This window comes from Salmo salar, chromosome 13 (assembly GCF_965601325.2).
Source record: "Salmo salar chromosome 13, fSalSal1, whole genome shotgun sequence".
In the NCBI taxonomy this organism is placed as follows: domain Eukaryota; kingdom Metazoa; phylum Chordata; class Actinopteri; order Salmoniformes; family Salmonidae; genus Salmo; species Salmo salar.
Genome location: NC_138303.1, coordinates 25671477 through 25699332, shown reverse-complemented (window position 1 = coordinate 25699332; position 27856 = coordinate 25671477). Strand labels below are relative to the sequence as shown.

The 27856-nt window shown below is 45.7% G+C and overlaps 2 protein-coding genes across 2 annotated transcripts in view; one reads left to right on the top strand and one right to left on the bottom strand.

The window, feature by feature from the left end:
• The window catches only part of zmp:0000000926 (uncharacterized), a 55192-nt gene extending 39576 nt beyond the window's left edge, over positions 1-15616 (top strand). Inside the window, exons 2-3 of the mRNA XM_082959910.1 lie at positions 10604-12276; positions 12531-15616. Of these exons, the coding sequence (XP_082816036.1) occupies positions 10732-12276; positions 12531-12971 (1986 nt within the window). The 5' untranslated portion in view covers positions 10604-10731 and the 3' untranslated portion in view covers positions 12972-15616. The remainder of the gene's footprint in view (positions 1-10603; positions 12277-12530) is intronic.
• Positions 15617-16047: 431 nt separating this feature from the next.
• LOC106566745 (interferon regulatory factor 4) lies at positions 16048-22198 on the bottom strand. The gene is made up of 8 exons (XM_014135095.3): positions 21730-22198; positions 21273-21468; positions 21075-21160; positions 20854-20905; positions 20659-20763; positions 20043-20429; positions 18510-18628; positions 16048-18292 (listed from the first exon to the last, which is right to left on the bottom strand). The coding sequence occupies exons 1-8, from the start codon at positions 21901-21903 to the stop codon at positions 18158-18160; spliced, it is 1254 nt and encodes a 417-aa protein (XP_013990570.1). The 5' UTR covers positions 21904-22198; the 3' UTR covers positions 16048-18157.
• Between the last annotated feature and the right edge of the window lie 5658 nt (positions 22199-27856).

The following is a 27856-nucleotide window of genomic DNA, read 5'->3' as shown; positions in this document are numbered from 1 at the left end:
TGTGTGTGTGTGTGTGTGTGTGTGTGTGTGTGTGTGTGTGTGTGTGTGTGTGCGTGTGCGTGTGCGTGTGCGTGTGCGCGTGTGCGTGTGCGTGTGCGTGTGAGATTTGGGACAGGGGAGTTAGATTCTCTTTTAAATGTAATTCTAAGAAGTGCATTATTTGTACTCTTCTGTTCAGACAAAAGACCATAGGCTCTCAATATGAAAAAATATATGGCATAGTGCAACCCTAGCCCAATACGTACTGTCATTTCTCCATCGGCTTGTAATGACACACACTTTGATGAGTAGTGTGCTTGTTCTCTTTTCCCCTTTCGTTATGACTGATCTGTTGCATCTATATTTACACACTGCTGATGACTGGAACTTTATCAAGCATACATAGAAATCTATTTTCAATCATACATGGAAATTAACTTAAGAATTTGGATTTTATTACACACGTTAATGTTAGGATAATAGTAGTACAATATGTTTTGATAGTTATTGTAATTGAAGTAGTAGTAGTAATAGTAGTTGTAGTAGTCGTAGTAGTAGTAGGAACAGCAGCAGCTGTAGTAGTAGTGGTAGTAGTTGTAGTCGTAGTAGTAGCAGCATTAGTAGTAGTAGTAATAGTTGTAGTAGTAGTAGTAGTAGTAGTAGTTGTAGTTGTAGTAGAGGTAGTAGTAGTAGTTGTAGAAGTAGTAGTTGTAGTAGTAGTAGTAATAGTTGTAGTTGTAGTTGTAGTAGTAGAAGTAGTAGTAGCAGTAGTTGTAGTAGTAGTAGTTGTAGTAGTAGTAGTTGTAGTAGTAGTAATAGTTGTAGTTGTAGTAGTAGAAGTAGTGGTAGCAGTAGTTGTAGTTGTAGTAGTAGAAGAAGAAGAAGAAGCAGAAGAGTAGTTTGTTTTCTCTAAACCACAATGTAAATCCTTCCTAGTAGATACATTAGATTGCATTGCATTTAAATCATAGCAAGAGAAAAGCACATTATCATGAGAAATTGTAATATCAGTCAACACATTGCTAATTTTAGTTCTGTACTGTACTCTACCAACTGAAACGAATGTATCCTTTACATCACATATAACACATTGGTAAGGGTGTGAATGTCTGCTATGCTAGACAGATAGACAAATCTCACCATGTCTATTTACCTTTACCTGTGAAAGGAATGTTATATCAAATTCACTATTATTTTCATCCGCGGTCTCCACAGTATGTTTTCAATGGCTGCTTTTTCAATTCAGATACTGAATGGGCTTCCTTTTGGGGATATAACTGTTGCTTTTGCTTTTCAAATCAAAGTTCATTGAAACATTTTAAGTAAAATAGTATTTGCCAGATGATGTATAACTGAGTGATATCTAACGTCTCTTATAATTGGAGTTCATGGTTTATTACATTTATAGTTCCAATAAATAAATGATTAAATAAATTACAACAATTGAATGGATTGAAAAGTCCCAATTCATTCAATATTTGCTAAAAAACATATCCTCTCTGGTCAATTGTGGTTACACTTTAGTTATTTGTCCTGTGTGGCTCAGTTGGTAGAGCATGGTGTTTGCAACACCAGGGTTGTGGGTTCGATTCCCACAGGGACCAGTACGGAGAAGAAAAAAAACCTATGAAATGTATGCATTCACTACTGTAAGTCGCTCTGGATAAGAGCGTCTGCTAAATAATGTAAATGTTATTTAATTAGGTTAATTATTTATTTATTAAAAACCAAAGAAGAAGATTAATACTACAGTATATACAGTACTATATAATTATAGCAGCATGTTGATATACAGTACCCTATATAATAGCAGAACAGGTTTAGCTGCTCTTTTATGAAACAGCCCCACCAGCCTAAGGTTCGATTTCTTAGATTGAATTATTATGAAAATAGCATTTAACAGATTGTAAAAGTTTGCATGCCACCTCTACCACAGCGTCAGGGGAATATAAACTACATTTTTTAACACATTGGTAATGGTGTGAATGTTAGCTATGCTATAGACAGACACATCTCACTGTGTCTTTTCCCCTTTAGAGCAGCGTCCATGTTTGTGTGATCTAGTACATTATGCATGGATGTTTTGGATAGATTCTGTGCATGTATGATGGTATGCAAAACTACACTTTACATCTTGCAGATGGGGTTTTCCCCAATCCTTACATATGTGTATGTGTGTGTGTGTGTGTGTGTGTGTGTGTGTGTGTGTGTGTGTGTGTGTGTGTGTGTGTGCACGTGTACGTGGGTATGTTGGTGTTAGCGTGCAGTTTTGTGAGTGAGCTGTGAGATTATGGTCGTTTTAGTGGTCATGAACATGACTAATAATTGACTGGCATTTCTAGTCTTAGATTTCTATTTGTGTTTTACTGGTTCTAATTCGTTTTTAGATATCATAGAGAATCAATTCAGACACTGAATGGGCTTCCTCATTAATCTCTGTCATCAGAATGGTTCAGCAGCTACTTTACACAATACTACAGGGAGCTTTAGTCTCTCACGGCTTGAATCATTGCACTGTGGGTTCAATGCATTCCCTGGGTCCCGTGTGTGTGTGTGTGTGTGTGTGTGTGTGTGTGTGTGTGTGTGTGTGTGTGTGTGTGTGTGTGTGTGTGTGTGTGTGTGTGTGTGTGTGTGTGTGTGTGTGTGTGTGTGTGTGTGTGTGTGTGTGTGTGTGTGTGTGTGACAGAGATAGTGAGAGAGATGTGAGGTTTAGCTTTGAGTCAGAGGCAGCAGCTAAAGCTAAAGTGTGTAGGATGAGACTGTCCCCTGTCCCTCCCAGTCTCTCATCAACTATCTCTACGTTTTTTCTCTTTCTAATTGAAGACAACACACACTTGTGTAGAAAGGAGAATATTTGTTTAAAGGATCATAGTGGATTGATGGTGTGTGTGTGTGTGTGTGTGTGTGTGTGTGTGTGTGTGTGTGTGTGTGTGTGTGTGTGTGTGTGTGTGTGTGTGTGTGTGTGTGTGTGTGTGTGTGCGTGTGTCCATCCCTTTCACAGTAAGGTGAGTGGGTGGTAGCGGCAACTGGTCTGCTTATGTAGCTCGTTGCATAGCAGACATGCTTCTCACTGCTAGATATTACTCATTTCCTCAAGTCTATACACACACACACACACACACACACACACACACACACACACACACACACACACACACACACACACACACACACACACACACACACACACACACACACACACACACCACACACACACACAGTCTCAAATAGGCACTGACGCTCATACACATGCTGACACACTGACACGCGCAGTCTCAAGGCTTCTCAGTGTTATTCTCACTTTGGTGGGCTTGCTTGTTCTATTTCTCACATACATCGCTGTGTGACAGGGTGTGACTGGCAGCTGTTGCTGGTGTTTCTATTAGTGCTGTGGAGGTAAAGTAGGAAGCAGTCTGGGGGGAGGGGCTTGATCCCCTGGATGACTGCAGCATGTATGGTGCCCAACACTCGGACAGTACTCTGGTCAGCAGCCCACTCTAAGGTCAGTTGCTGTACTTTGGATCCATTCATCACAACCAACTCCATCAACCAGTCTGTTCTCTTGTGTTCTCAACTGCTCTTTTTTATGTCTAACTGTTGTTTAGCTAGATGAATTTGACTACTGCATAACACATTCACCCTGGGAGTTAATTAAGATTCTTTACCCTCTATTCTCTCTTTTTAAATGGATTGACTTTGAGTTTTATACAGAACTTGTTTCTGAGTGGGAGTGGAGATGTATTGGTGTGGTCACACCTATTGATCCAGTTGTTTATGGCGGAGGTGGAATAGCTGAGTCAATCTGGGTCCTCTCTGTGATCAGATGCTGAATGGAGGTTCTGTCTCATTCTTATGCAGGACAGTAGGTTAATACAACACTACGTGTATTTCCTGTTGAGAGAAGTGGTGTAGTGGATGGTAAACTCAAGTAAACACAGGTTACCCACGTTATGTTCTTTGCTTGACGGTTTACCCACCTTATGCAGAAAAATCCATTGAAAGTATAGGGACCATTACTTTTTTCACCGCGTCCGGCAATCAGAGTTTACACACCTTTTTTTTACCTCTACATCACTGGTGGAGAGGAGGAGAGGCATTTAGAAAATATTTCACAAATTCCTCAATGACATCAAAGCCTGTTGATATTTTCGAGCATTTGTATTTCTTAATATGCATTACACATGCTTTGATTATATGTAAAAGCAAAGGATGGTCCCTTTCTTTCCAATGAGTGACATTTACTGTAACATTACCACAACACTCCAACCAAACTGCTGTGCAATAAGGATGTGTGTGTGTGTGTGTGTGTGTGTGTGTGTGTGTGTGTGTGTGTGTGTGTGTGTGTGGTGTGTGTGTGTGTGTGTGTGTGTGTGTGTGTGTGTGTGTGTGTGTGTGTGTGTGTGTGTGTGTGTGTGTGTGTGTGTGTGTGTGTGTGTGTGTGTGTGTGTGTGTGTATGTGTGTGTGTGAGCATGTGTATGCCTTCTCAGCCCTCCTGTGTGAGACATGAAGGAGTTTTTCTTCAGCTTTAGAGTGAATCTGTAAAGGTTTTCCTCAGAGAGCATCAGTCAGCATAAATGTTCCCTCTGTCACTCCGCTGCTGTGGGATGGAAGACTGGCAGGCACATTGGAATTGACTTGACTTGCCCTCTTTACTTCTTGTGGCTCTGGATGATGGGATTAGCTGGCACCAATGTATTACTTTGTTATTCTGGAGATGACTGTTCTCTGTAACCATGCCCCCAAGAGTGCCTTTTGCCAAGCAAACTAAAATTGTACTATAGCAATGAGCAGTCTTGCTTTCTCCCTGATAAACTTAGACTTAGATCGCTCTTTCATCAACAATAGTCTATACATACCGTTATACAGTTAACAATCGCTTAGGAGACGATTGGAGTTTGGATACTTTCCAAGGTGAAAAACCTCACCTGTCAGATTCCTATGCATGCCTTAGTTCTTTCAGGAAGTTAGCGTTATCTCTACATATTGACATCTACATCAATACATTTATGGGATAAATTGTGATTCTCTGAAAATGTGGTTGCTTCAGCACAGATGTCTGTTGTGCTTTTCAATAAAAATCTCTTAAATTCCCATTGATTTTACTCCAATCCAACCCTCAATATATGCCAGACTGTCCAACCACTCCCCCAACACGTAAAAGCCCAGTGCAGTCAAAAAAATGATAATTCTGTGTTTTGTATCATATTGTAAGACAGCTGATGAAATGAAAACTCTATAAAAGTGGTGAAAAATTATATCAGTGTTATTTCCTGATAGTTGCTGGTTGAAAATTCAATCTACACAGGCCCTTCTAATCAACAGGTTTTGGCCTGCCTGGTGTATATGTTCATATAGACCAACAACAATGAGAGTTCCAAACCTCTCTGGCAATAACATTTCGTTTTCAGATTACATATCCCTCCCCCTCCCCACTCAGATCACTCCCAGACAATGCTAGCAAAATTCTTGCTTGAGAAATAGTTTTAAAAAAACAACATTGTAATCAAAAACATTTACATCAAGGTACTTAATTGTTACCCAGAAATTATTTGATATTGAAAGAAAAATGAATGCATTGGGCCTTAAAGTCAATTCCTGGAGTAGTGTATCTACTTTTTGTTGTTGCCTGTTTTGCATGTTATTTTGGCATTAATACGTGTCACATATCAGTTTGCAATCAATGTAAAAAAAAAAATTGGAGTTAATAAATCTGCATACAAACTTGAGTAAGTGAGCTCCAAAATGCAGGTGTTTCAGCCTAGCTCAGTGTTTTCTGTGGTAGTGGGTCAGCCAGCGGAAAATACGGAGCGTAGGGGTTGGTTATGTTCACTAGCTGCACCATGATTGGCTAAATGTTCTGTCACTCATGGGGACACAACATCACCGCAAAATCTACTGGTAGAGCTTGAAAATTCAAGCCCCTTGGGTGCTGCCATAGAGTTGCATTAGAAGTGCCCATTCAAGAAGGCTCAAGGTCATTGGGCCACAGATAAAATGACATCAAATCACGTTATATCTACATTTGCTTTGATTGGACTGATCATGTTAACAGATCAAGCTAGCAGTCATCATCATGCATCAAGTCAACAATCTACTGGCAAATCCTTGTCATATGAAGAGAAATAAGCAAAATAAGTATAAACATTAGCCTGCTATTCAGTGGAGTGGGTGTGTGGTGCAAGTCTGGGTTTAAGGGTGTCTTTTCCAAGCTTAAAATGATAAACATTCAACACTGGCCATGCTGTCAATAGAGCATGACTTCTGGGAACTTGGGAAAAAAATGAGCTCAGACTAGGAAAATGCATTTTAAAAGGTCATCCAACTCGGAATTGCAAGTCGGGAACTCGGCCTCTTTCTAGAGCTCTGACCTGAAGATCACTGACGTCATGATTCAACCTTGTTTTTTCAGAGTTCTCAGTTGTCTTGAAAGCATCATAATGCCATACTTTGATGACAAAGTTTGATGACTAAATATGCCCACAAAGGACCGCCGCGCCACTTTCCTGATAAAGTGAGCACAGACCAAAAAATGTATTGTATGCTGCTTCATAAATGATGTAATATCCCAGGGAGATATGCATACTGTAGCTAAGAAAGTAATACTAGGTGTATGTTGTGTAGTACGATGTTAGTAGCCCATGTGCCTCACCCAATAATTTGGTCAATTTTCCCCACATAATTTAGCCTACTATTCTGACTTGGTGGTGCACATGTAGCCTACAGCCTGTTTTAGACAAATGTCATATTAAGCGGAGCAGCACAGGGGAACCCAAGAGCAGACTCAGACCGGGAAACAGGGATGAATGAACCAAGATATTTATTGTAACACAGGGAGAGACGAAGTGCAGATCCAGGGAAGCTTGGATGAGTTGTAGGATACCAGATGTGAAGGCTGGAGTGAGCTGGGTTGGGACAGGGTAAACAGGTCTGGAGGGGAATCCAAGGGAGTGATGAGTTGAAGCCAGAACAGGGTAGCAGGGTGGTGAGATGTGGAACAGGAGGCAGGAACCAGAGTCAGAGTCAGAGCTGCAAAACTGCAGTGAGTGGAGAAACAGGGTCAGGCAAGGAAATAGACACAGCAGGATCTTAAATAACAACAAATAGCTAGAAGCATGACTGACTGAACGGAGATTACGATCTGGCAGAGTGGAAGTGGCAGGACTGAGTATTTGTAGAGGTTTTGATTATGGAACGGGTTGCAGCTGGTGGGGAACTGCTATGACTCCAGCACACCTGTCTCCAACCACACAATCACACACACAGAGAGAGAAGAAGAGGGAGAGGGAGAGAACTGGGGGAATGGCTGCAGGTCAAGGAGACACCGGATGTCCACTAGGGGGTGTAGCAGGAGCAGATGTGACATGTCATCATCAAATATTGTAAGAGCTTTCATTGTCTGCTTATATGCCTACTTTATTTATCCTACTGTTCTGACTTGGTGAACAGGGAGAATACTGTAAGAACGGCCCATGTTCTGAATTCTGTTGGTGTACATTTCAAAAGTGCTGAACAAATAGTTATATTGACTACATCAGTCCTAGCTCACTCATTAATGTCTTATTCGAAATTACGGATTGCCTCTTATCTACCCGTCGTCCTCTTATACCATAGTTTGTATATCTCAATTGTCCGTAAAAAAAGCACATTTGTTTGAGCAAGTCAGCCATATCAGCTATGTTTTTTAAAAGGCAGTAAATGAGAATGAACTGTTTCACTGCCAGACAAGGCTCCGCTGATAGCCAGGTGTGTAGTAGTGGTAAGAAGTTGGGACACATGTAGGGACTCTGCTGTTGGGACAGATTTATGTAGGCCTTCACAGTTTGTGGGCACCATTTCTCACCGTTATAGTGCAATTAATGTATTGTTTAGTGTTGTGTAGTGGCTTTACTGGCATGGATTTTTTTTCCCCCAACCAAGATTTACATGCCTAATGGTGGCGGGTAGCGAGACAGGAAGAATTGGCAGTCGGGGCAGACAGTCGGGGCAGACAGCCGTGCGGGCTTGCTGAGTAGTGAGTGTTGGCGAGGACTGGGTGGGCGTTGGAGAGGGTGGTGGGCGTTGTGTGGCGGTGGCAGTAACAGTGGCGGGAGCTGTGCTGGTGGGGCGGTGGATAATTCATACCCCTTGACTTACTCAACATTTTATTGTGTTACAGTCTAAATTCAAAATTCATTAAATTGATTTTTTCTCGCACTCATCTACACATAATACCCCATACTGACAAAGTGAAAACATGTTTTTAGACATTTTTGCAAATGTAAAACAAGTACAGAAATATCTAATTTACATAATTCTGGGTCTTTATGGGTACGTCTCTAAGAGCTTTTCACACCTGGATTGTGCAACATTTGCCCATTATTATTTTACAAAATTCTTCAAGCTATGTCAAATTAGTTGTTGATCATTGCTAGACAAACATTTTGAGGTCTGGCTATAACTCAGCCACTCAGGAAAATTCACTGTCTTCTTGGTAAACTCCATTTTAGATTAGGCCTTCTGTTTTAGATTATTGAAAGGTGAATTCATCTCCCAGTGTCTGGTGGAAAGAAAACTGAACCAGGTTTTCATCTAGGATTTTGCTTGTGCTTAGCACCATTCTGTTTAATTTTTATCCTGAAAACTCCCCAGTACTTAACTTCCCTGGGCTAGGGTGGGACGCGTCCTACTCTAGTCAACAGCCAGTGGAATCGCGTGGCGCGAAATACAAATACCACAAAAATGCTATAACTTCAATTTCTCAAACATATGACTATTTTACACCATTTTAAAGACAAGACTCTCATTAATGATTACAAGCATACCCATAACATCATGCAGCCACCACTATGCTTGAAAATATGGAGAGTGGTACTCAGTAATATGTTGGATTGGATTTGCTTCAAACATAAGACTTTGTATTCAGGACAAAAAGTGAATTGCTTTGCCACATTTTTTGCAGTATAACTTTAGTGGCTTGTTGCAAACAGGATGCATGTTTTGAAATGTTTTATTCTGTACAGGCTTCCTTCTTTTCACTCTGTCAATTAGGCTAGTATATTGGAGTAACTAGAATGTTGTTGATCCATCTTCAGTTTTCCATCACAGCCATTAAACTCTGTAACTGTTTTAAAATTACCATTGGCCTCATGGTGAAATCCTTGAGCGGTTTCCTTCCTCTCCGGGAACTGCGTTAGGAAGGGCGCCTGTATCTTTGTAGTGACTGGGGGTATTGATACACCATCCAAAGTGTAATTAATAACTTCACCATGTTCAAAGGGATATTCAATGTCTGGGGTACAGAGATAAGGTAGTCATTCAAAAATTCTGAAAACCCTATTGGTCCATGCAATTTATTATATGACTTGTTAAGCACATTGTTACTCCTGAACTTATTTAGGCTTGCCGTAACAAAGGGGTTGAATACTTATTGACTCAAGACATTTGAACTTTACATTTTTTTATAATTTGTAAAAATTTTCGAACAACATAATTCCCCTTTAACGTTATGGGGTATTGTGTGTAGGCCAGTCACAAAAAAATCTAAATGTAATGCATTTTAAAATGTAGAAAAAGTCAAGGGGTGTGAATACTTTCTGAAGGCACAAAATATAGGGAAACACACACATACTCTAACACACACCACCCCTGGTGATATCAACAGTGTTCTTCTCAGCTTAGGGTGGGTGGTGACCAGCTCTGTCCATCGCTGGGGGAGTGAGAGTTATAGCAGCCTGAGGGGTGTGTGTGTGTGTGTGTGTGTGTGTGTGTGTGTGTGTGTGTGTGTGTGTGTGTGTGTGTGTGTGTGTGTGTGTGTGTGTGTGTGTGTGTGTGTGTGTGTGTGTGTGTGTGTGTGTGTGTGTGTGTGTGTGTGTGTGTGTGTGTGTGTGTGTGCGTGCGTGTGTAAGTAAGTGTGTGTGTGTGCGGTAGTAAATAGGACATAGAGGAACAGCCCTCAGGGGTGTGAGGGAGGCGCTCCATGAGAATAAACCATATCTCTATGTTCCATCCTCAGAGAGAGAGAGATGAAACGTCTCCTGCTGGGAGTTTATACAGCATGTGTGTTTTTACAGCTATAGTGCACTGCCTCTGAACTGCACTGTTCGCACAATGTGCAGCGTATTTTTAGAACACTTGTGGGAGTTCATGTGCTTCTTGAATGAGACCAGTAAACTGGGTAATTTCAGTCCCGACCACATTACCAGCAATGTAATTAATATGTGTAGTAACTACAACGATCGCAAACTGTAGTTGGTGAGCAAGAGTTGGTCACCTGGAGTTGATAGAATAGGTGTTCTGGTTGGGATTCACTGTCTGAAGTTCTATTGACATCAGAGACTCCAGGCTGTCCAATCAAATCTGCATTGCTGTATTTGCAACGCAGCCTCCAAAGGATTACAGCATGTACACAGGCGAGAGAAAACATTCTCTGCCTGTATCTGTGTCAGGCGTTGGTTTGTTTGTGTGTATCAGAGCAGTCTGACTGCTAAGTCCTGACAACTCTTGACAGCAAGGCCTGACACACTGTCCACATTTCACTCTGATATGTACACACTTCACTCAATCTCTCTTTCTCTCTGCCCCCCCACTTCCTCCCTTTGTCTCCCTCTCTCTCTCACCTCCTCCCCTGTCTCTCTGTGGTTACAGTGATCTGACAGTGATGTCGTGTCAAGGCCCATCCCTCTCTCTGCGCCCCTTTCTTCCCCGTGAGGCCCATGTGACCTAGCCGTCGCCCAAACACAGGGGCCTGTGCCCGCTGCCGCTGGCGCCCACCCATGAATCCCAGCCCTGATCGCAGCAAAGAGTGCCTCCCCCCTAAGAAGAGGGAGTTCCGGGATGGCTCGGCCAACCAGCACCCTCTCCTGGACGAGTTCAAGCCACCCGCCACGCCCCCGAGGACCCGGCCCTCAAGCAGCTCAGGGAGGGGGGAGGGGGGCAGGGGGAGCAGTGAAGAGGCTTTGACGAACCGCCACAGCCTGCTACCCTCTATCCCACCCCCCCTCCCATCCCCGTGTATCCCCCTTCCTCTGCCATGGCACCTGGCCTACCCCTCCTCCGTCCCTTTTCTCTTCCTCAAAAACCAGGTAGGGGAGAGGGATGATCCTCTCCCCACCCCCTTCCCCCATCACTCCAGGTGGCTCCAAGGTGAAATCCTGCCACCCTCCCCCTCCTCTTCCTCCTTTAAGAGCCCCTTCCCCACTGACTCAAGAGACATGTGGTCCTATTTCAACACAGGCCGAAGGGACTACAGCTCCTCTCTTTTCTCCCCCTCTCACCTGTTCAGCCAGCCCTCCCTCTACCCCCGTGACCGCTCCCTGACTGAGGGCAGACACAGGTACCTGGGCAAGAGGCCCAACGGGCTGGACGGGCCAGGCAGCAGGACTGCTTCTGCCTCTAGGGTGGCACCCCCCTCAGGAGAGTACAGGAACGAACCCAGCGGCAGTGCCAGGCTGGGCGGCAACCCCCACGGTTCCCATGCCAACGGGAGACGGAGACACCAGGAGGTTCCCACAGGGCGTTTAGAGCTGTTTGCAGGTTTCCAAGCGCCACCTCCGGAGGGCCCTGACTCACATTCCTCTCTGCAGGACAGGGATCCCCGTGGGACGCCAAAGGCTGGGACCTCCACCCTGATCCCCACCAGTCCCCAGCCCCATGGGGCAGAGACCCGGGCAGGGAGAGGGGAGCTGCTGGACCCCCTTGGGGGCTCTGTGGCGGAGGCTCATGTCTACTACTCACTGGCTTCTGTTTACTCCACCCTGCAGCCCAGCCAGCTCAGTCCCCAGGCCCAGGCTCAGCGCTACCCGCTGTACAGCCCCTCAGGCAGCTCTCTGTATGGCTTGCACACAATGAGGAACTCACAGCACTCAACCCAGGGGCAGCCCAACAGTCACAGCACAGAGAAAGACAGAGAACGAGATAGACAACAAGAACAAGAGCGAGAAAGAGAGCATGAAGGAGACAGAGACATCAGAGAGATAGACAATAAAAGAGACAGAGATAAAGACAGCAGAGAGCTCTCTCCTGGGCAGCACTACTCGCGTCCCCTTGCCTCCCCCTTCCTTCCCCACATGACCGCCTCACCCCCTGCCCCCAACCACATCCCCCCAGCGCTCCTACCTCACTTTGCCAAGGGTTCTCTGATTGAGCTGGTGGGGGGTCGTTTGAAGCGTGTGGAAGAGCTGAGGACGGAGGACTTCCTGAGGAGTGCTGACACCTCCCCAGAGTTCCACCTGAGCACCTGCACCGTGTTGCTTATCGCCCCCAGCAACAAACACGGCTTCAACCACCTGCAGGTCCTTCTCACAGACCGCAACACTCAGGTCAGGAGCTCATCGATCCTCTATATTTCTATCTGAATCATTGCTAGACAATAAATTCTATTTATTTATAAAAGGCACTGGTCATTCACTAGTAAAGCGAACGTTTTTAATCTGCTCTACTCACGTAATGTAAACATATGACAAATTTCCTTTCAACAACAATAGTTGAAATCATTAATTGAAATTACTATCCTTAGTAAAAACTATGTAGATGCCAGCACAGTTGTGAATATGTTGTTGTTCTGTGCATGTAGGAGTTACTGACGGTTCTGGTGGAGTACCCGTTCTTCGTGCGTGACCGCGGCTGGTCTTCCTGCTGTCCCCAGAGAACTGCCCAGCTCTACGGCCTGTCCTGCCGCCAGCTCAGCGAGGGAGACATCTGCTTGGCCCTCACCCCCTTACACACAGGCACAGCCCCCCGAGGCCACAGGACACACACCCGGGCCAGGGCCAGGGCCAGCACACACAGGGAGGATATGCCCCCTCCTCTCCCTCCTCCTCCCCTTAGTCATCCATCTCCTGCTCTCGTCCCTCCTCCTCTCCCTCCTCCCCCTGCAGACCCCCCCACCCAGGAGCAGCCATGCCCACGCAAGAGGCGATGGTCAGCCCCCGACCTCCTCCCTCCCACCGGAACTACTGGGATTGACAAGACCACCGATTTACCTCACGGCTCCAAGCAGAGGAAGTGGCAGTAGAGCGCACACGCAAGCACAAATACACCCTCCTTGTGTGAGACCACGAGGCAGGGTTGCAGGGAAGGACAAAGAACAGGCAACTTTAAGGATGTCCACACTGCTGCCCAAAGCATGAGCCCATACCCCTCCTTCTTCATCCCTCTTTTCCCATCTCCCAATTTCTGCTTAACACACCTCAGACAGGGGCAACAGTCTGAGGGGCAACAGTCTGAGGGGCAGCGGTCTGAGGGGCAGCGGTCTGAGGGGCAGCGGTCTGAGGGGCAGCAGTCTGAGCTTCACATTGACAGTATGAGATGTTTAGTGAGAATCAAGCACTTGTTTGTGTTCACTCTGTTTTCATAATGGTTGTCCCACACCCTTACATACTGACAGTGTTTTCTGCAGGGTATCGATTTTCAATCAGTATGAAAGTAAACTGTATTAAAGAAGTCTATCACAGATACTGTATATACAGTGCCCTCGGTAATTATTGGGAAAGCGACAATTTTGTTGTTGTTTTGGCTCTGTACTCCAGCACTTTGCATATGAAATGATACAATGACTATGAGGTTAAAGTGCAGACTGCCGCTTTAATTTGAGAGCATTTTAATCCATACCAGGTGAACCGTTTAGAAATTACTGCGCTTTTTGTACATAGTCCCACCATTTTAGGGGACCAAAAGTATATATTCACTTATATGCATTAATGTAGTCAAAGGTTTAGTATTTGGTCCCATATTCCTTGCACGCATCAAGCTTGTGACTCTACAAACTTGTTGGCTGCATTTGCTGTTTGTGCCCAATAGAAATGAATGGTAAATAATGTATTGGGTCATTTTGGAGTAATTAAGAATAGAATATGTTTCTGAAAACTTCTACATTAATGTGGATGCTAACAAGATTACAGATAGTCCTGTATGAATCGTGAATAATAATGAGTGACGCACAAATATCATACCCCCAAGACATGCTAACCTCTCACTATTACAATAACAGAGGTTAGCATTTTATATCATACCCCAAGACATGCTAACCTCTCACTATTACAATAAGAGGTTAGCATTTTATATCATACCCACAAGACATGCTAACCTCTCACTATTACAATAACAGAGGTTAGCATTTTATATCATACCCCCAAGACATGCTAACCTCTCACTATTACAATAACAGAGGTTATCATTTTATATCATACCCACAAGACATGCTAACCTCTCACTATTACAATAACAGAGGTTAGCATTTTATATCATACCCCCAAGACATGCTAACCTCTCACTATTACAATAACAGAGGTTAGCATTTTATATCATACCCCCAAGACATGCTAACCTCTCACTATTACAATAACAGAGGTTAGCATTTTATATCATACCCCCAAGACATGCTAACCTCTCACTATTACAATAACAGAGGAGGTTAGCATTTTATTTGTATTTCTTTTTTAAGTCACAAGCTTGATGTACTCATTGCTTGTTAGGAATATGGGACCAAATAATAACTTTTGACTACTTTAATACACATATAAGTGAATTTGTCCCAATACTTTTGGTCGCCTAAAAAGGTGGGACTGTGTACAAAAAGTGCTGTCATTTCTATACGGTTCACCTGATATGGATGAAAATACTCTCAGATTAAAGCTGACAGTCTGCACTTACCTCACAGTCATTGTATCATTTCACATCCAAAGTTCTTGAGTACAGAGCCCCAAAAAATTACTATATATTACAATACAGATGTTCTATGCTAAACCGATTTAATGCAACCTCTCTGATTGTCACTTTCGCAATGTGTTCTCAGTTTTAAATCTTCTAGCTTCTCCTGAGCCGAAGTCTGTCAGCCGGTCGGTCGGTGGATCTGGGCAGGCAAGGTGAATGAAAGTATCAGCATCTCTTCGCCTTTTTACTATTCTCGTTATCGGCGGATCATGTCAATCGCTTGTTCGCCAAGGCATTGCCCTCGTTCTTAACAATGTCTCAGCAAAGGGAAAAACACTAATGAAAATTTCGTAACAGACAGTCCCTTCCCACACAGACGGGTCTGTGTCACCTCGCCTCGAAACTGAGTGTTTTTCCATTTTTTTAAAATTGTAGAAATATTAAAAAAAGGCTAGATAGAGGGAGAGTAATGGTGCTAATAACAGGTTGGAACACGATGCTTTGTGAACAGACATTTGACCCCTCTGTACTGTAGGGCGGCAGGTAGCCTAGCAGTTAGAGCGTTGAGCCAGGACCTGAAAGGTTCGAAAGTCGCTGGTTTGAATACCTGAGCTGTTAAGGTGAAAAATCTGCCAGTGTGCCCTTAACCCTAATTCTCTCCAAGGACGCTGTACTACTATGGTTGACCCTGTAAAACACATTTCACTGCACCTACTCGGTGTATGTGAACATAAAACATATTTATTTATTTTACTGTACTCTGTACCCCTTCTGTTCCCCTTTCTTTTCTCCATGTACTGTATGTGTTCGAGCGCAGGGAAAAATGATTGAAAGTATTTTAAAGCTCCAATACGGGTATCTTTTTCAGCACACTCTTTCACTTTAGTTTTTGAACTTTTTTTTGTTCATTTGTTTTTCAAAAACCTTAGCTGTTTTTTTTTCTTTGTAAATGTTATAGCTATAAAAATGTTATATTTTTTTAATTGTGTGTCTGTTATATAATGTTTGCTAGAAATAATAGTAATAAAAAAGCTTTATAGATTTATACTGAATGAGGTGAATTTCTTCCCATATAAGATGTTGATTTGCTTCATGTCATTGGAAAGAGAGAATATCCAATACTCCCATATTATGGTATATCATTATAATTCCATCTTTCCTGTAGACCCATAGTAATCAAAACATTCCCATTAAACTATGGGAGCAGTCAAGCAGGGGGTTGAAACCAAAATCATTTTCCAATTGTTTTGCTCTGAATAAAACCATTCTTTTTTCTGAACAGAACCATTCTAGATCACTTTCGTTCATGGTTCTTTTCCATGTTTCAGTTCTGTTCCCTGAACCGGTTCCAACCCCTGGTGTGCACTAATACTACTAATAATTGATGTCATAGCCAACACTTTAGTTCCAACACGACAAGAGAAACGGTTATTATTTAAATCATTTTTTATTATTTTTTATTATTAATTTGATCTGTAATCAGGTCTATACATCTGTGATAGGTTCAAACGTCACATTATGGACATGAAACCATTTATATGTTTACTAGACTGGCTGTACATACAGTGCATTCAGAAAGTATTCAGACCCCTTGACTTTTTCCACATTTTGTTACGTTACAGCCTTATTATAAAATGTATTAAATCTTTTTTCTCATCAATCTACACACAATATCCCATAATGAGAAAGCAAAAACAGGTTTTTAGAAGTTTTGGCATATTTATATACAATAAAAACTGAAATATCACATTTACATAAGTATTCAGACCCTTCACTCAGTACTTTGTTGAAGTACCTTTGGCAGCGATTACAGCCTCGAGTCTTCTTGGGTATGACACCACAAGCTTGGCACATCTGTATTTGGGGAGTTTCTCCCATTCTTCTCTGCAGATCCTCTTCATCTTTGCCTCATCCTGACTAGTCTCCCATGCCCTGCGCTAAAAAACCTCTCCACATCATGATGCTGCCACCACCATGCTTCACCGTAGGGATGGTGCCAGGTTTCCTCCAGACGTGATGCTTGGAATTCAGGCCAAAGAGTTCAATTTTGGTTTCATCAGACCAGAGAATCTTGAATATCATGGTCTGAGAGTGCTTTAGGTGCCTTTTGGCAAACTCCAAGCGGGCTGTCATGTGCCTTTTACTGAGGAGTGGCTTCCGTCGGACCACTGTACCTTCGGGCCTGATTGGTGGAGTGCGGCAGAGATGGTTGTCCTTCAGGAAGGTTCTCCCATCTCCACAGAGGACCTCTGGAGCTCTGTCAGAGTGACCATCGGGTTCTTGGTCACCTCCCTGACCAAGGCCCTTCTCCCCCGATTGCTCAGTTTGGCCAGACGGCCAGCTCTAGGAAGAGTCTTGGTGGTTCCAAACTTCTTCCATTTAATAATGATGGAGGCCACTTTGTTCTTGGGGACCTTCAATGCTGCAGAACTTTTTTGGTACCCTTCCCCAGATCTGTGCCTCGACACAATCCTGTCTTGGAGCTCTAAATTCCTTTGACCTCATGGCTTGGTTTTTGCTCTGGCATGCACTGTCAACTGTGAGATCTTATATAGACAGGTGTGTGCCTTTCCAAATCTTGTCCAATCAATTGAATTTACCACAGTTGGACTACAGTTCTACAATAAAGTTGTAGAAAAATCTCAAGGATGATCAATGGAAACAGGATGCACCTGAGCTCAATTTCAAGTCTCATAGCAAAGGGTCTGAATACTTATGTACATAAGGTGTTTCTGTCATTATGGGGTATTGTGTGTAGATTGATGAGGGATAAAAATGATGTTATACATTTTTTAATAACGCTGTAACGTAACAAAATGTCAAAAAAGTCAAGGGGTCTGAATACTTTCCAAACACACTGTACATTTCATTCACAAGTTGATTATGAGGTAAATTGACGTTTTTCACATTGTACAATATATTGTAAAAAAAATGCTTAAACAATGCATTGATAAAAACATAATGACAAAAGATGTCAAACATATACTGGCAAAATGATGAATTCTCTGTAGATTACAGTGCTGGAGGAATGTAACCAATCTCAAATTCATAGACAGCGCTATTGATGCGAGGACTGACCATCCATGATATCAAAATTATAGGTTTAACCATGTTTTGAGGCTATACAGTGTTTGTTTACATTTACTTTGTTTACAAACATTGGAGTAAAACAAGCTTATATTTTGTTGAACTAACCTCATGAGACATTAATAAGTTATATTCTTCAATAATCTTTGGGTTCATATCCTACTTTTTTCTAGATTTTCTTTAATGGATGTAGCAACTGCAGATTATCCCTTTAAGAAAACTATGTGACAAATATCTGTTCCAAGCATACTTGCTCCTATCTTTGTGGTATCATATTGTTCACTGTGCTCTTAAGGTTGAGGTATATGTTTCTTTCCACAGGTCATACACTAAGCCTACACTGGCCGTGTCTTGAGTCTCCACTCACCCCTCATCATGGCTGGCTAAACTGGGACAGGAGGGGCCACCAGGGAGGACTGGTGATGTTCCCCAGGGGTTACTCAGAGGGGTGTCCTGGGTTCCTTACCGCTGGGGCAGGGGGTGTGGCTGACCCTGTCCCTCTTCCCCCATGGTGTTGTGTGTGTGAAGGCGTGGTCTCCCCTCTGTCCCCATCCTCGGGCACCTATGCAGTAGGTTGACAGCAAACAGGGGCACCACCTGCACACGAAGACACACAGACAGGAAGACATTGTCACTGACTATGACTACGAGGACCTCTACTGGTAGCTGGAATACCTGCGGTTTACTGCTCGGCTGGCAGGGAAAGACCTGGATTACTATATAACAATAGAAGATTCAGCAAAGGTTCAATTGCTGTATGTAGCACAGGAATTCCCTAATCCACAGTGACTCCTGACCCCATCCCATTAGCCACCTGTGCAATGATCAGTTTCCTGGTTTTCAGTTGGCTGGCATCAGGAAACTCCTCCCCAAAGCAGAGGTCAATCTCATAGCGAGGTTTGGGTCCCGCCCCCTGGATATAGTCCTGGAGCTCTGTGGAGAGATACGGGAAGGGATGGAGAGAGAGAGGGGAAGGGATGGAGAGAGAGATAAGGAGAGGGATGGAGAGAAAGATAAGGAGAGGAATGGAGAGAGAGAAGGGGATGGAGAGAGAGAGAAGGGGAGGGATGGAGAGAGAAGGGGAGGGATGGAGAGAGAGATAAGGAGAGGGATGAGAGAAAGATAAGGAGAGGAATGGAGAGAGAGAAGGGGATGAGAGAGAGAGAAGGGGAGGGATGGAGAGAGAGAAGGGGAGGGATGAGAGAGAGATAAGGAGAGGAATGGAGGAACAGAAGGGGAGGGATGGAGAGAGAGATAAGGAGAGGAATGGAGAGACAGAAGGGGAGGGATGGAGAGAGAGATAAGGAGAGGAACGGAGAGAGAGAAGGGGATGGAGAGAGAGAGAGAAGGGGAGGGATGGAGAGAGAGAAGGGGAGGGATGGAGAGAGAGAAGGGGAGAGATGGAGAGAGATAAGGAGAGGAATGGAGGAACAGAAGGGGAGGGATGGAGAGAGAGATAAGGAGAGGAATGGAGAGAGAAGGGGAAGGATTTAGAGAGAGAAGGGGAGGGATGAAGGGACAGAAGGGGAGGGATGGATAGAGAGATAAGGAGAGGGATCAGAGAAAGCAGGGGAGGGATGGAGAGAGAGAAGGGGAGGGATGGAGAGAGAGATAAGGAGAGGGATCAGAGAAAGCAGGGGAGGGATGGAGAGAGAGAAGAGGCGGGATGGAGAGAGAGAAGGGGAAGGATGGAGAGAGAGATAAGAGGAGGGATGGAGAGAGAGAAGGGGAGGGATGGAGGGACAGAAGGGGAGGGATGGAGAGAGAGATAATGAGAGGGATGGAGAGAGAGAAGTAGAGAGATAGAGAGAGAGAGAGAGAGAGAGAGAGAGAGAGAGAGAGAGAGAGAGAGAAGGAGAGGAATGGAGGGACGGAGGGATAGAAGGGGAGGGATGGAGAGAGAGAAGGAGAGGGATGGAAGGACAGAAGGGGAGGGATGGAGAGAGATAAAGAGAGCAATGGAGGGACAGAAGGGGAGGGATGGAGAGAGATAAGGAGAGCAATGGAGGGACAGAAGGGGAGGGATGGAGAGAGATAAAGAGAGCAATGGAGGGACAGAAGGGGAGGGATGGAGAGAGATAAGGAGAGCAATGGAGGGACAGAAGGGGAGGGATGGAGAGAGATAAAGAGAGCAATGGAGGGACAGAAGGGTGGGGATGGAGAGAGAGAAGGAGAGGGATGGAGGGACAGAAGGGGAGGGATGGAGAGAGATAAGGAGAGCAATGGAGGGACAGAAGGGGAGGGATGGAGAGAGAGATAAAGAGAGGGATGGGTAGGGAGCTAGCGCCACCATCTCACCATGTCACATCTGTTTGCTACACAAAAGTTGCTTTAGTAAGGCCCCTACCCTTCAGAAATATAGGTGTGTCCAGCAGCTTGCAGGTCCTCTCCCTGTCCAGTTTGTTGGGCCTGTCTGTGTGTTGGGCCAGAGGGCCACTCCAGTACACCCTGCCCTGGCAGAACCTCTTGATAAACACCCCGTCTGGAGCAACCCACACCAGGACGCCCCTCTCCAGGTGGGGCAGCAGGCGGCCCATGGCCTCAGCGATGCCCGGGGGCAGAGGGATGACCCCTGGAGGGGGGAAGGGGACCTGTTGGGCTGTGCAGGGTCCATAGATCCTCTCGTTCCCCAGGGGCACCTGACCCTGCAGGAGGAAACAGCCGTCTGGGGTGCTGGTGGTCACATCCACTACTAGCTGGCCCTGGTAGAACAGACACACCCGCACACGCAAGTCTGGACACACACACACCGATGCAAGCAAACACACACACACACACACTAATGAATCAATCAAGCATCAACCACCCAGGTAGAAGAGAAAACTGCGGGAAGAAGTATTTATTTTGTTCTGATTTTTCAGGGAGTGCTGTAGCAGCACCCCTACTTCCCGTGGCTGTGCTAGCACTACTGATACCCTCCAGGCTCTAGTTTGAATGATACTGCAGTGTATGGGTTGTCTTACCAGAGATCTGTGGTGTAGGGACGACTATGGAGAGAGGAGCAGAGCCGTCCCTCTGAGGAGTCCCTGTGTTGGACCAGTAGTACACATGGTCCCCTGCCAAGCCCTCTAGAGGAGAGAGAACGCACACAAATATCTGACTCAACATTGTTCAGTTATTCAGATACCAGTCACAAGTACATGGAGGATGATACTGACCTCTGGAGTTGACCCTTCCATCCCTGGCCTCTGATTCACTATTGCAGCCAAACTGAGGGGACACACATATTTACAGCAAATAATCTGACTTGTAGAACATTCTGTGCAAATGTGCAAAACTTCATTCATATGTAAATGTAAGTTATTGCAACCATTGTCCTCTAGATGGCAGCAACTATCCACCTGCTACACAGCATCTAAGAGAAAACCTGCCGTGTTACCTGTGGATGGTGTGTGACAATGTTCCTCAGTGGAACACTGGAGCGGCTGGTCTGGATGATCACCCTACTCTCAGGCGGAGGAGATTCTGAGACAGAGGAGGAATAGAGAGTAAATAATCACACGTTTAACCCATAAAGGGCTCTGAGTTCTCTACACCAGAGCTTCATGAGGAGACTGAACATTGTGGCTACTGGTACCTGAGTCTCTGCCTGTCTCTGGCTCTGCCTGGATGTGGTAGACCTTGTAGGGCTCGGATACATCTAATTGGCTGCGCTCTGGGACTTCTTTGAAGTCTGTGCTCTTGTTGAAGGCACAGCGGAGACGAGTCTTCCAGGTGGTGGGATCTGCCTTGTCTCTCCCCTCCCGATACTTCCCCTTATACACTGCCCACGCCTGGTAGGGACACACACACATAAACACATGCACACACACACAAAGAAGGATATGAATGCCAAAAAAGAAACACAGAGTATGTTAATGGCTGATGAACATAGAGGAAGAGTAACACATGCACTGATATGCACATGGACATCCAAATCAATGCATTAATTAGGTCTATATCAAAAATATTGATCAATCTATTAAACAAAATTAGACTAGACACACTGACAATCTTGGGTGAAAAAAATGTATAGAAACAATATACATTCTAACCTTGAATAGTGCTGCATCTTCGTTCAGACTATAGTCCTGTTTTGCCGCGTGTTTCCATGGGATCCTGAACATAGTTTTGTCTTCGTTCTCCCAGGTGAGCCCTGCATACTTTCCACTGTCTATCTGCGCTATCAGCCACTCTCTCAAACGCATTTTCTTGACCGGCTCCTCCATCTTCAAAATACATATGAAACAAATAGGCTACTACCAAAAAATCTAAAAGTTGTAGTTGTACGTGTAGACCACAAGTAGACGTAATCACATGATCCCTCTTTGCACATAGACTATAACATGCTAATACAAAATGATTAATCAAAATAAATTCTTATCAAAATAAAACGTCTATGTTTCAGTTAGGCTATATCAATATTTTCCAGTATTCATTTCAGCACAACGAATATGACCATGGAAATGTCCCCAAGAAAGTAATCATCAAGCACTGTAGAAGTGCTCAGGGCGCCTTTTTAAATGAAAATGAAAGTAAAACGTGGGCTAAAGCAAAGATGATCTATGTGAGAGTACTTTCAGTTTCCGACTAGATTTGTAGGCTACATGCCATAGGCTCAGTTAGCGCCCAGAGTGCAGGGAGGTGAGATTACAAAAAATAAAACCATTTTATCCTAAATACATTAGTAGAATAAGTCATTTTAGCTTACCTATTCTTTTGTAAAACAAGACATTATATAGGCTTACAGTCCGTTCAGTTATGATCAAATATCGCATGCCATTATAGCATTTCGAAACAATTGATGTCATCTATTATCAGTTACCATCTGAAGTCATCTATTATCAGTTACCTATCAGCCTAGTTTATTTTCCTGAAGACTGAGTAGCCTAGGCAATGTCTTTCCCTTTCCCTTCCTCATGCGGTGGATGGATATTCATGCACCACAGTAATGCTCTTTCAGGATGAATAGCTAAACATCCGTTTATTTCATGAAGGGTTGTGAAAGTCCCAGGGCCACATAGGCCTACAGATCATTTCATAAATCATTAATATGATTGTAGCCCCCATCAAAATACCTACTAAAAAGACACAAAAAGAGAGAGGGAAGATATTTATCACGTTATTATGAAGTTATATTAATATATATATTTATCCTTTATTTAACTAGGCAAGTCAGTTAAGAACAAATTCTTATTTACAATGACGGCCTACCCCGGCCAAACCCGGACGATGCTGGGCCAATTGTGCGCCGCCCTATGAAACTCCCATTCACGGCCGGTTGTGATACAGTCTGGAATCGAACCAGGGTCTGTAGTGATGCCTCTAGCCCTGAGATGCAGTTCCTTAGACTCCTACACCACTCAGGAGCCCTATATATATATCATAGCTTGGTTGAAAGTAACTGAAAAACATTGAAATAGATTTTTAGCAATTAAAGGCTGTCCCGTAAGGAATTGTGCCTCTCTCTCTCCTCCCTCTCTATGTGGTGAGGTACAGAGATGAGAGGAGTGGAGAGAGTTTGACAGAAGAAACAAGGGGATTTCCCCTTCAATCAACACTGGAATAAATGTGTGTTGTTATTAGAGGGCACCCCCTGGGTATGTCATGTTCCTGCTCTCAGCCAGGCAATGCGCACGTTCTTTAAAAAATGTAGGTATGTGTGTGTTTGTGTGTGTGTGCGTGTGTTTGTGTGCGTGTGTGGGTGTGCGTGTGTGTGTGTGGGTGGGTGGGTGTGTGCGTGGGTGTGCGTGGGTGGGTGTGTGCGTGGGTGTGCGTGGGTGTGTGCGTGCGTGAGCGTGTGTGTGCCTGTGTGTGTGTACGTGTGAATAGTTGTGTTTCTCTGTCTGCTCTAGGTTTGGGTTCCTGTTCTTAACCACAGCAGTGACAATGAAGATTCATTTAGCCTCTGATGCAAAGGGGGAAAAACATCACGACAAGTCAGCACACAACATATATATGTTTGGAACAGAGATGGAGTGTTCCAACAAGGTAAAGATTTGTCATTGGCTGTCTCAGTATTCACATTCCTTAGACTCCCTAGTAGGCTCACCTTTATGTGTATCAGGTTGTGTTTCTACAGTATATTTATCATTTTATTTCAAAAGAGATAGGAAATCACCTTTAAAGGTCAACTCACACACGCACAGATGCACACACACACACACAATAACTGATTAGAATTACCTTACGCTAACACAATCTTCCGCTAGAACGACCAACACACACACGTATGCACGCATGCAGCCACACACACACACACATTCACAAACACACACACACACACTCCTAAACACACACACACATGCACACAGACATTGTATACTAAAATGACTCCTATTGGCTAAGATCTAACTCGCCCACATACTGAAACCTGATAAGAAATTCCATGTGAAAGTGAAAGTTAAGAGGATTGTTCTGGAAAGGCTTTCTAGCTTCTGCTCCTTTTACTACCAGCAATGAAAAAATAACAAGCAGTACTTTTCATCAGACCAACTGGTAGAAATAGAGTCCATGTCATTGTCTGGCCAGCCGAAAGTACAAGAACCAGGACCATATTACACACAGTACCAGTCAAACGTCTGGACACACCTACTCATTCCAGGGGTTTTTCTTTATTTTAACTAGTTTCTACATTGTAGAATAATAGTGTCACAACGTCCACAGAAGGTGGCGCCTCTCCCCGGTCGGGCGGTGCTCGGCGGTCATTGTCGCCGGCCTACTAGCTGCCACCGATCCATGTTTCTGTGTCTTTTGGTTATGTCTGTTTAGTTCTGCACCTGTTCCTTGTTAGTCATTAGTGGGGGGTATTTAATTTGTCTGTTTCGTTTGGGGATTCGTGCGGGATTGTTGCTTGTCATGTTTTATGTGGTAGTCAGGATTTTCTTATGTTCTGCTACGCCGCGTATTTTGTTAGGCATTAGGGTTGCCGGGCTGCGCCCCGTCTGTTTGGATTTTGGAGCTGTCCTCCTGTCTATTTTGACTGTGCACCCTGCCTTGTTGCGGCATATTTCTCTGTGGATTCTTAAACGTCTGTTCAACGGACCTCAGTCTCCTGCGCTTGACTCTACCCCTTTCCTGCTATCTAAGGATATCGTGACAGAATCCCGCACCCGTACCAGATGGAGTCAGCAGGAGCAGAAACGCCGTCCATGGCGGAACAGGTGTCTCAACATGCCAGCCTCCTCCACCGCCTGGGCACGGCCATGGATCAGATGCTAGCCCGTTTGGAGAGCTGGGAGAGAGGTGCTCCCCCACCACATCAGCACCGGTTCACCACCTTGCGTCCCTACCGGCACCCACAGAACCCAGCTCGAGTGGGATCAGGATCACGCCTCCCAGGGAGTTCGATGGGGCGGCCGCTGGGTGCAAGGGGTTTCTACTCCAGTTAGATCTGTACCTGGCGACCGTCCGCCCCTCTCCCTCTGATGAGGAGAGGGTGAGCGTCCTCGTCTCGTGTCTCACGGGTAGAGCCCTAGAATGGGCCAACGCAGTCTGGGAGGGCCCAGACTCGGCTAGGGGCGACTACCCGGAGTTCACCCGCCGCTTCCAGGCGGTATTCGATCATCCCCCGGAGGGCAAGGCGGCGGGTGAGCGATTATTCCACCTGAGACAGGAGACGAGGAGCGCTCAGGACTTTGCCGTGGAATTCCGGACTCTCGCCGCAGGATCGGGGTGGAATGAGCGGGCCCTGATTGACCACTACAGATGTAGTCTTCGAGAGGACGTCCGCCGGGAGCTGGCTTGTCGGGACAATACCACCAACCTGGACCAGCTCATAGATTTGTCCATCAGGCTGGACAACCTGCTGGCTGCCCTGGTGCGTTCCAGTCGGGGCCTGTTTGTTCCACCTCCCAGCCCTCCTGCTCCAACCAACGCCCATGGAGATAGGAGGGACTGCAGCTAGGTGGACCGGAGGGGGGGGGCCTCTCCTGCACCCACTGTGGTCGTAGAGGACACACTGCGGACCGGTGCTGGAGAGGTCCACCCGGGAGTTCAGATGGCAGACAGAGCACCAGGTCGACCCCCCAGGTGAGTCAGCACCAGCCACACCCAGAGCCCCCTGTCGACCACATGTACACCTCAGTTTGTTTTCCTGAGTTTTCCCCTCACCTCCAGCATAAGGCACTAGTCGATTCAGGTGCAGCTGGGAGTTTTATGGACCGTTGGGTCACCAAAAGTTAGGGATTCCCCTGGTTCAGCTGGACCACCCCTTCCCCGTGCATGCCCTAGATAGTCGACCACTAGGATCCGGCCAAGTGAGGGAGGTCACAGTACCACTGGTCATGGTGACGCGGGGGGGGGGGGGGCATGAGGAACATATCAGCCTGTTCCTCATTGATTCCCTGGCGTTTCCTGTGGTACTGGGAATTCCCTGGCTAGCCACTCACAACCCTAAGATTTCGTGGAGGCAGAGGGCTCTTAAGGGGTGATCGAGGGAGTGCTCAGGCAGGTGTATAGGAGTTTCCATCAGTGCGACCACGGTGGAAAGTCCAGACCCGGTCTCCACCGTGCACATTCCCTCAGAATATGCCGATTTGGCTATCGCCTTCAGTAAAACGAAGGCGACTCAATTACCCCCTCATCGATGAGGGGATTGTGCGATAAACCTCCAGGCTGACGCGGCCCTTCCTAGGAGTCACGTGTATCCTCTGTCTCAGGAGGAGACAGCGGCTATGGAGACACACGTCACTGAGTCCTTGAGACAGGGATACATTCGGCCATCCAAGTCACCCGTCTCCTCGAGCTTCTTTTTTGTGAAGAAGAAGGAGGGAGGTCTGCGCTCGTGCATTGACTATAGAGGTCTAAATTCCATCACGGTGGGTTTCAGTTACCCGCTACCTCTCATCGCTACGGCAGTGGAGTCATTTCACGGGGCGCGCTTCTTCACAAAACTAGATCTCAGGAGCGCGTATAACCTGGTGCGTATCCGAGCTGGAGGTGAGTGGAAAACCGCATTTAGTACCACATCTGGCCATTATGAGTACCTCGTCATGCCGTATGGGTTAAGAATGCTCCCGCCGTCTTCCAATCCTTTGTGGACGAGGTTCTCAGAGACCTGCTCGGTCAGGGTGTGGTGGTGTACATCGATGACATTTTGATCTACTCCGCCACACGCACTGCGCATGTGTCTCTGGTGCGTAAAGTGCTTGGGCGGCTGCTGGAGCATGACCTGTACGTCAAGGCTGAGAAATATGAGTTCTCCAAACGAGCCGTCTCTTTTCTGGGGTATCGAATTTCCACCATAGGGATGGTGATGGAATGTGACCGCATTACGGCCGTGCGTAATTGGCCGACTCCAACCACGGTGAAGGAGGTGCAGCGGTTCTTGGGGTTTGCCAATTACTACAGGAGGTTTATCCGGGGCTTTGGTCAGGTGGCGGCTCCCATCACCTCACTGATGAAGGGGGGTCCGGTGCAGCTGCGGTGGTCGGCAGAAGCGGACAGAGCCTTTCGTCATCTGAAGGCTCTGTTTACCGACGCCCCGGTGCTGGCGCATCCGGATCCCTCTTTGCCATTCATAGTGGAGGTGGACACGTCCGAAGCTGGGGTAGGAGCGGTGCTGTCGCAGCGTTCGGGCGCACCTCCGAAGCTTCGCCCCGGTGCGTTCTTTTCTAAGAAGCTGAGTCCGGCAGAGCGCAACTATGATGTGGGGGACAGGGAGTTGTTAGCCGTGGTCAAGGCCCTGAAGGTGTGGAGACATTGGCTTGAGGGGGCACGACACCCTTTCCTCATCTGGACTGATCACCGTAACCTGGAGTACATCCAGGCAGCGAGGAGACTTAACCCTCGTCAAGCCAGGTGGGCCATGTTTTTTACGAGGTTTCAATTCACCCTGTCGTACATTCCAGGTTCCTGGAACCTGAAGGCCGACGCACTGTCGCGTCTCCACGACACCGAGGAGCGGACCATTGATCCTACTCCCATACTCCCTGCCTCCTGTCTGATGGCACCAGTGGTCTGGGAGGTGAATGCGGACATCGAGCGGGCGGGGCAGTCAGAACCCACTCCACCTCAGTGTCCCGCGGGTCAGAAGTACGTCCCGCTCGGTGTTCGCGATCGTCTGATCCGGTGGTCGCACACTCTACCCTCCTCGGGTCATCCTGGTGTGGAACGGACGGTGCTAGGCCTGAAGGGGAAGTACTGGTGGCCCACTTTGGTTAAGGATGTTAGGCGCTATGT

What these genes read in the sequence shown, in the direction of transcription:
- LOC106566745 (XM_014135095.3), bottom strand. Translation starts at nt 21,903, where the DNA reads ATGGAGGAGCCGGTCAAGAAAATGCGTTTGAGAGAGTGGCTGATAGCG. An exon ending in AGAGACAGGCAGAGACTCAG is followed by an intron (nt 21,161 to 21,272) that starts GTACCAGTAGCC and finishes CCTCTGTCTCAG; the next exon opens with AATCTCCTCCGCCTGAGAGT. An exon ending in TTGTCACACACCATCCACAG is followed by an intron (nt 20,906 to 21,074) that starts GTAACACGGCAG and finishes GTGTCCCCTCAG; the next exon opens with TTTGGCTGCAATAGTGAATC.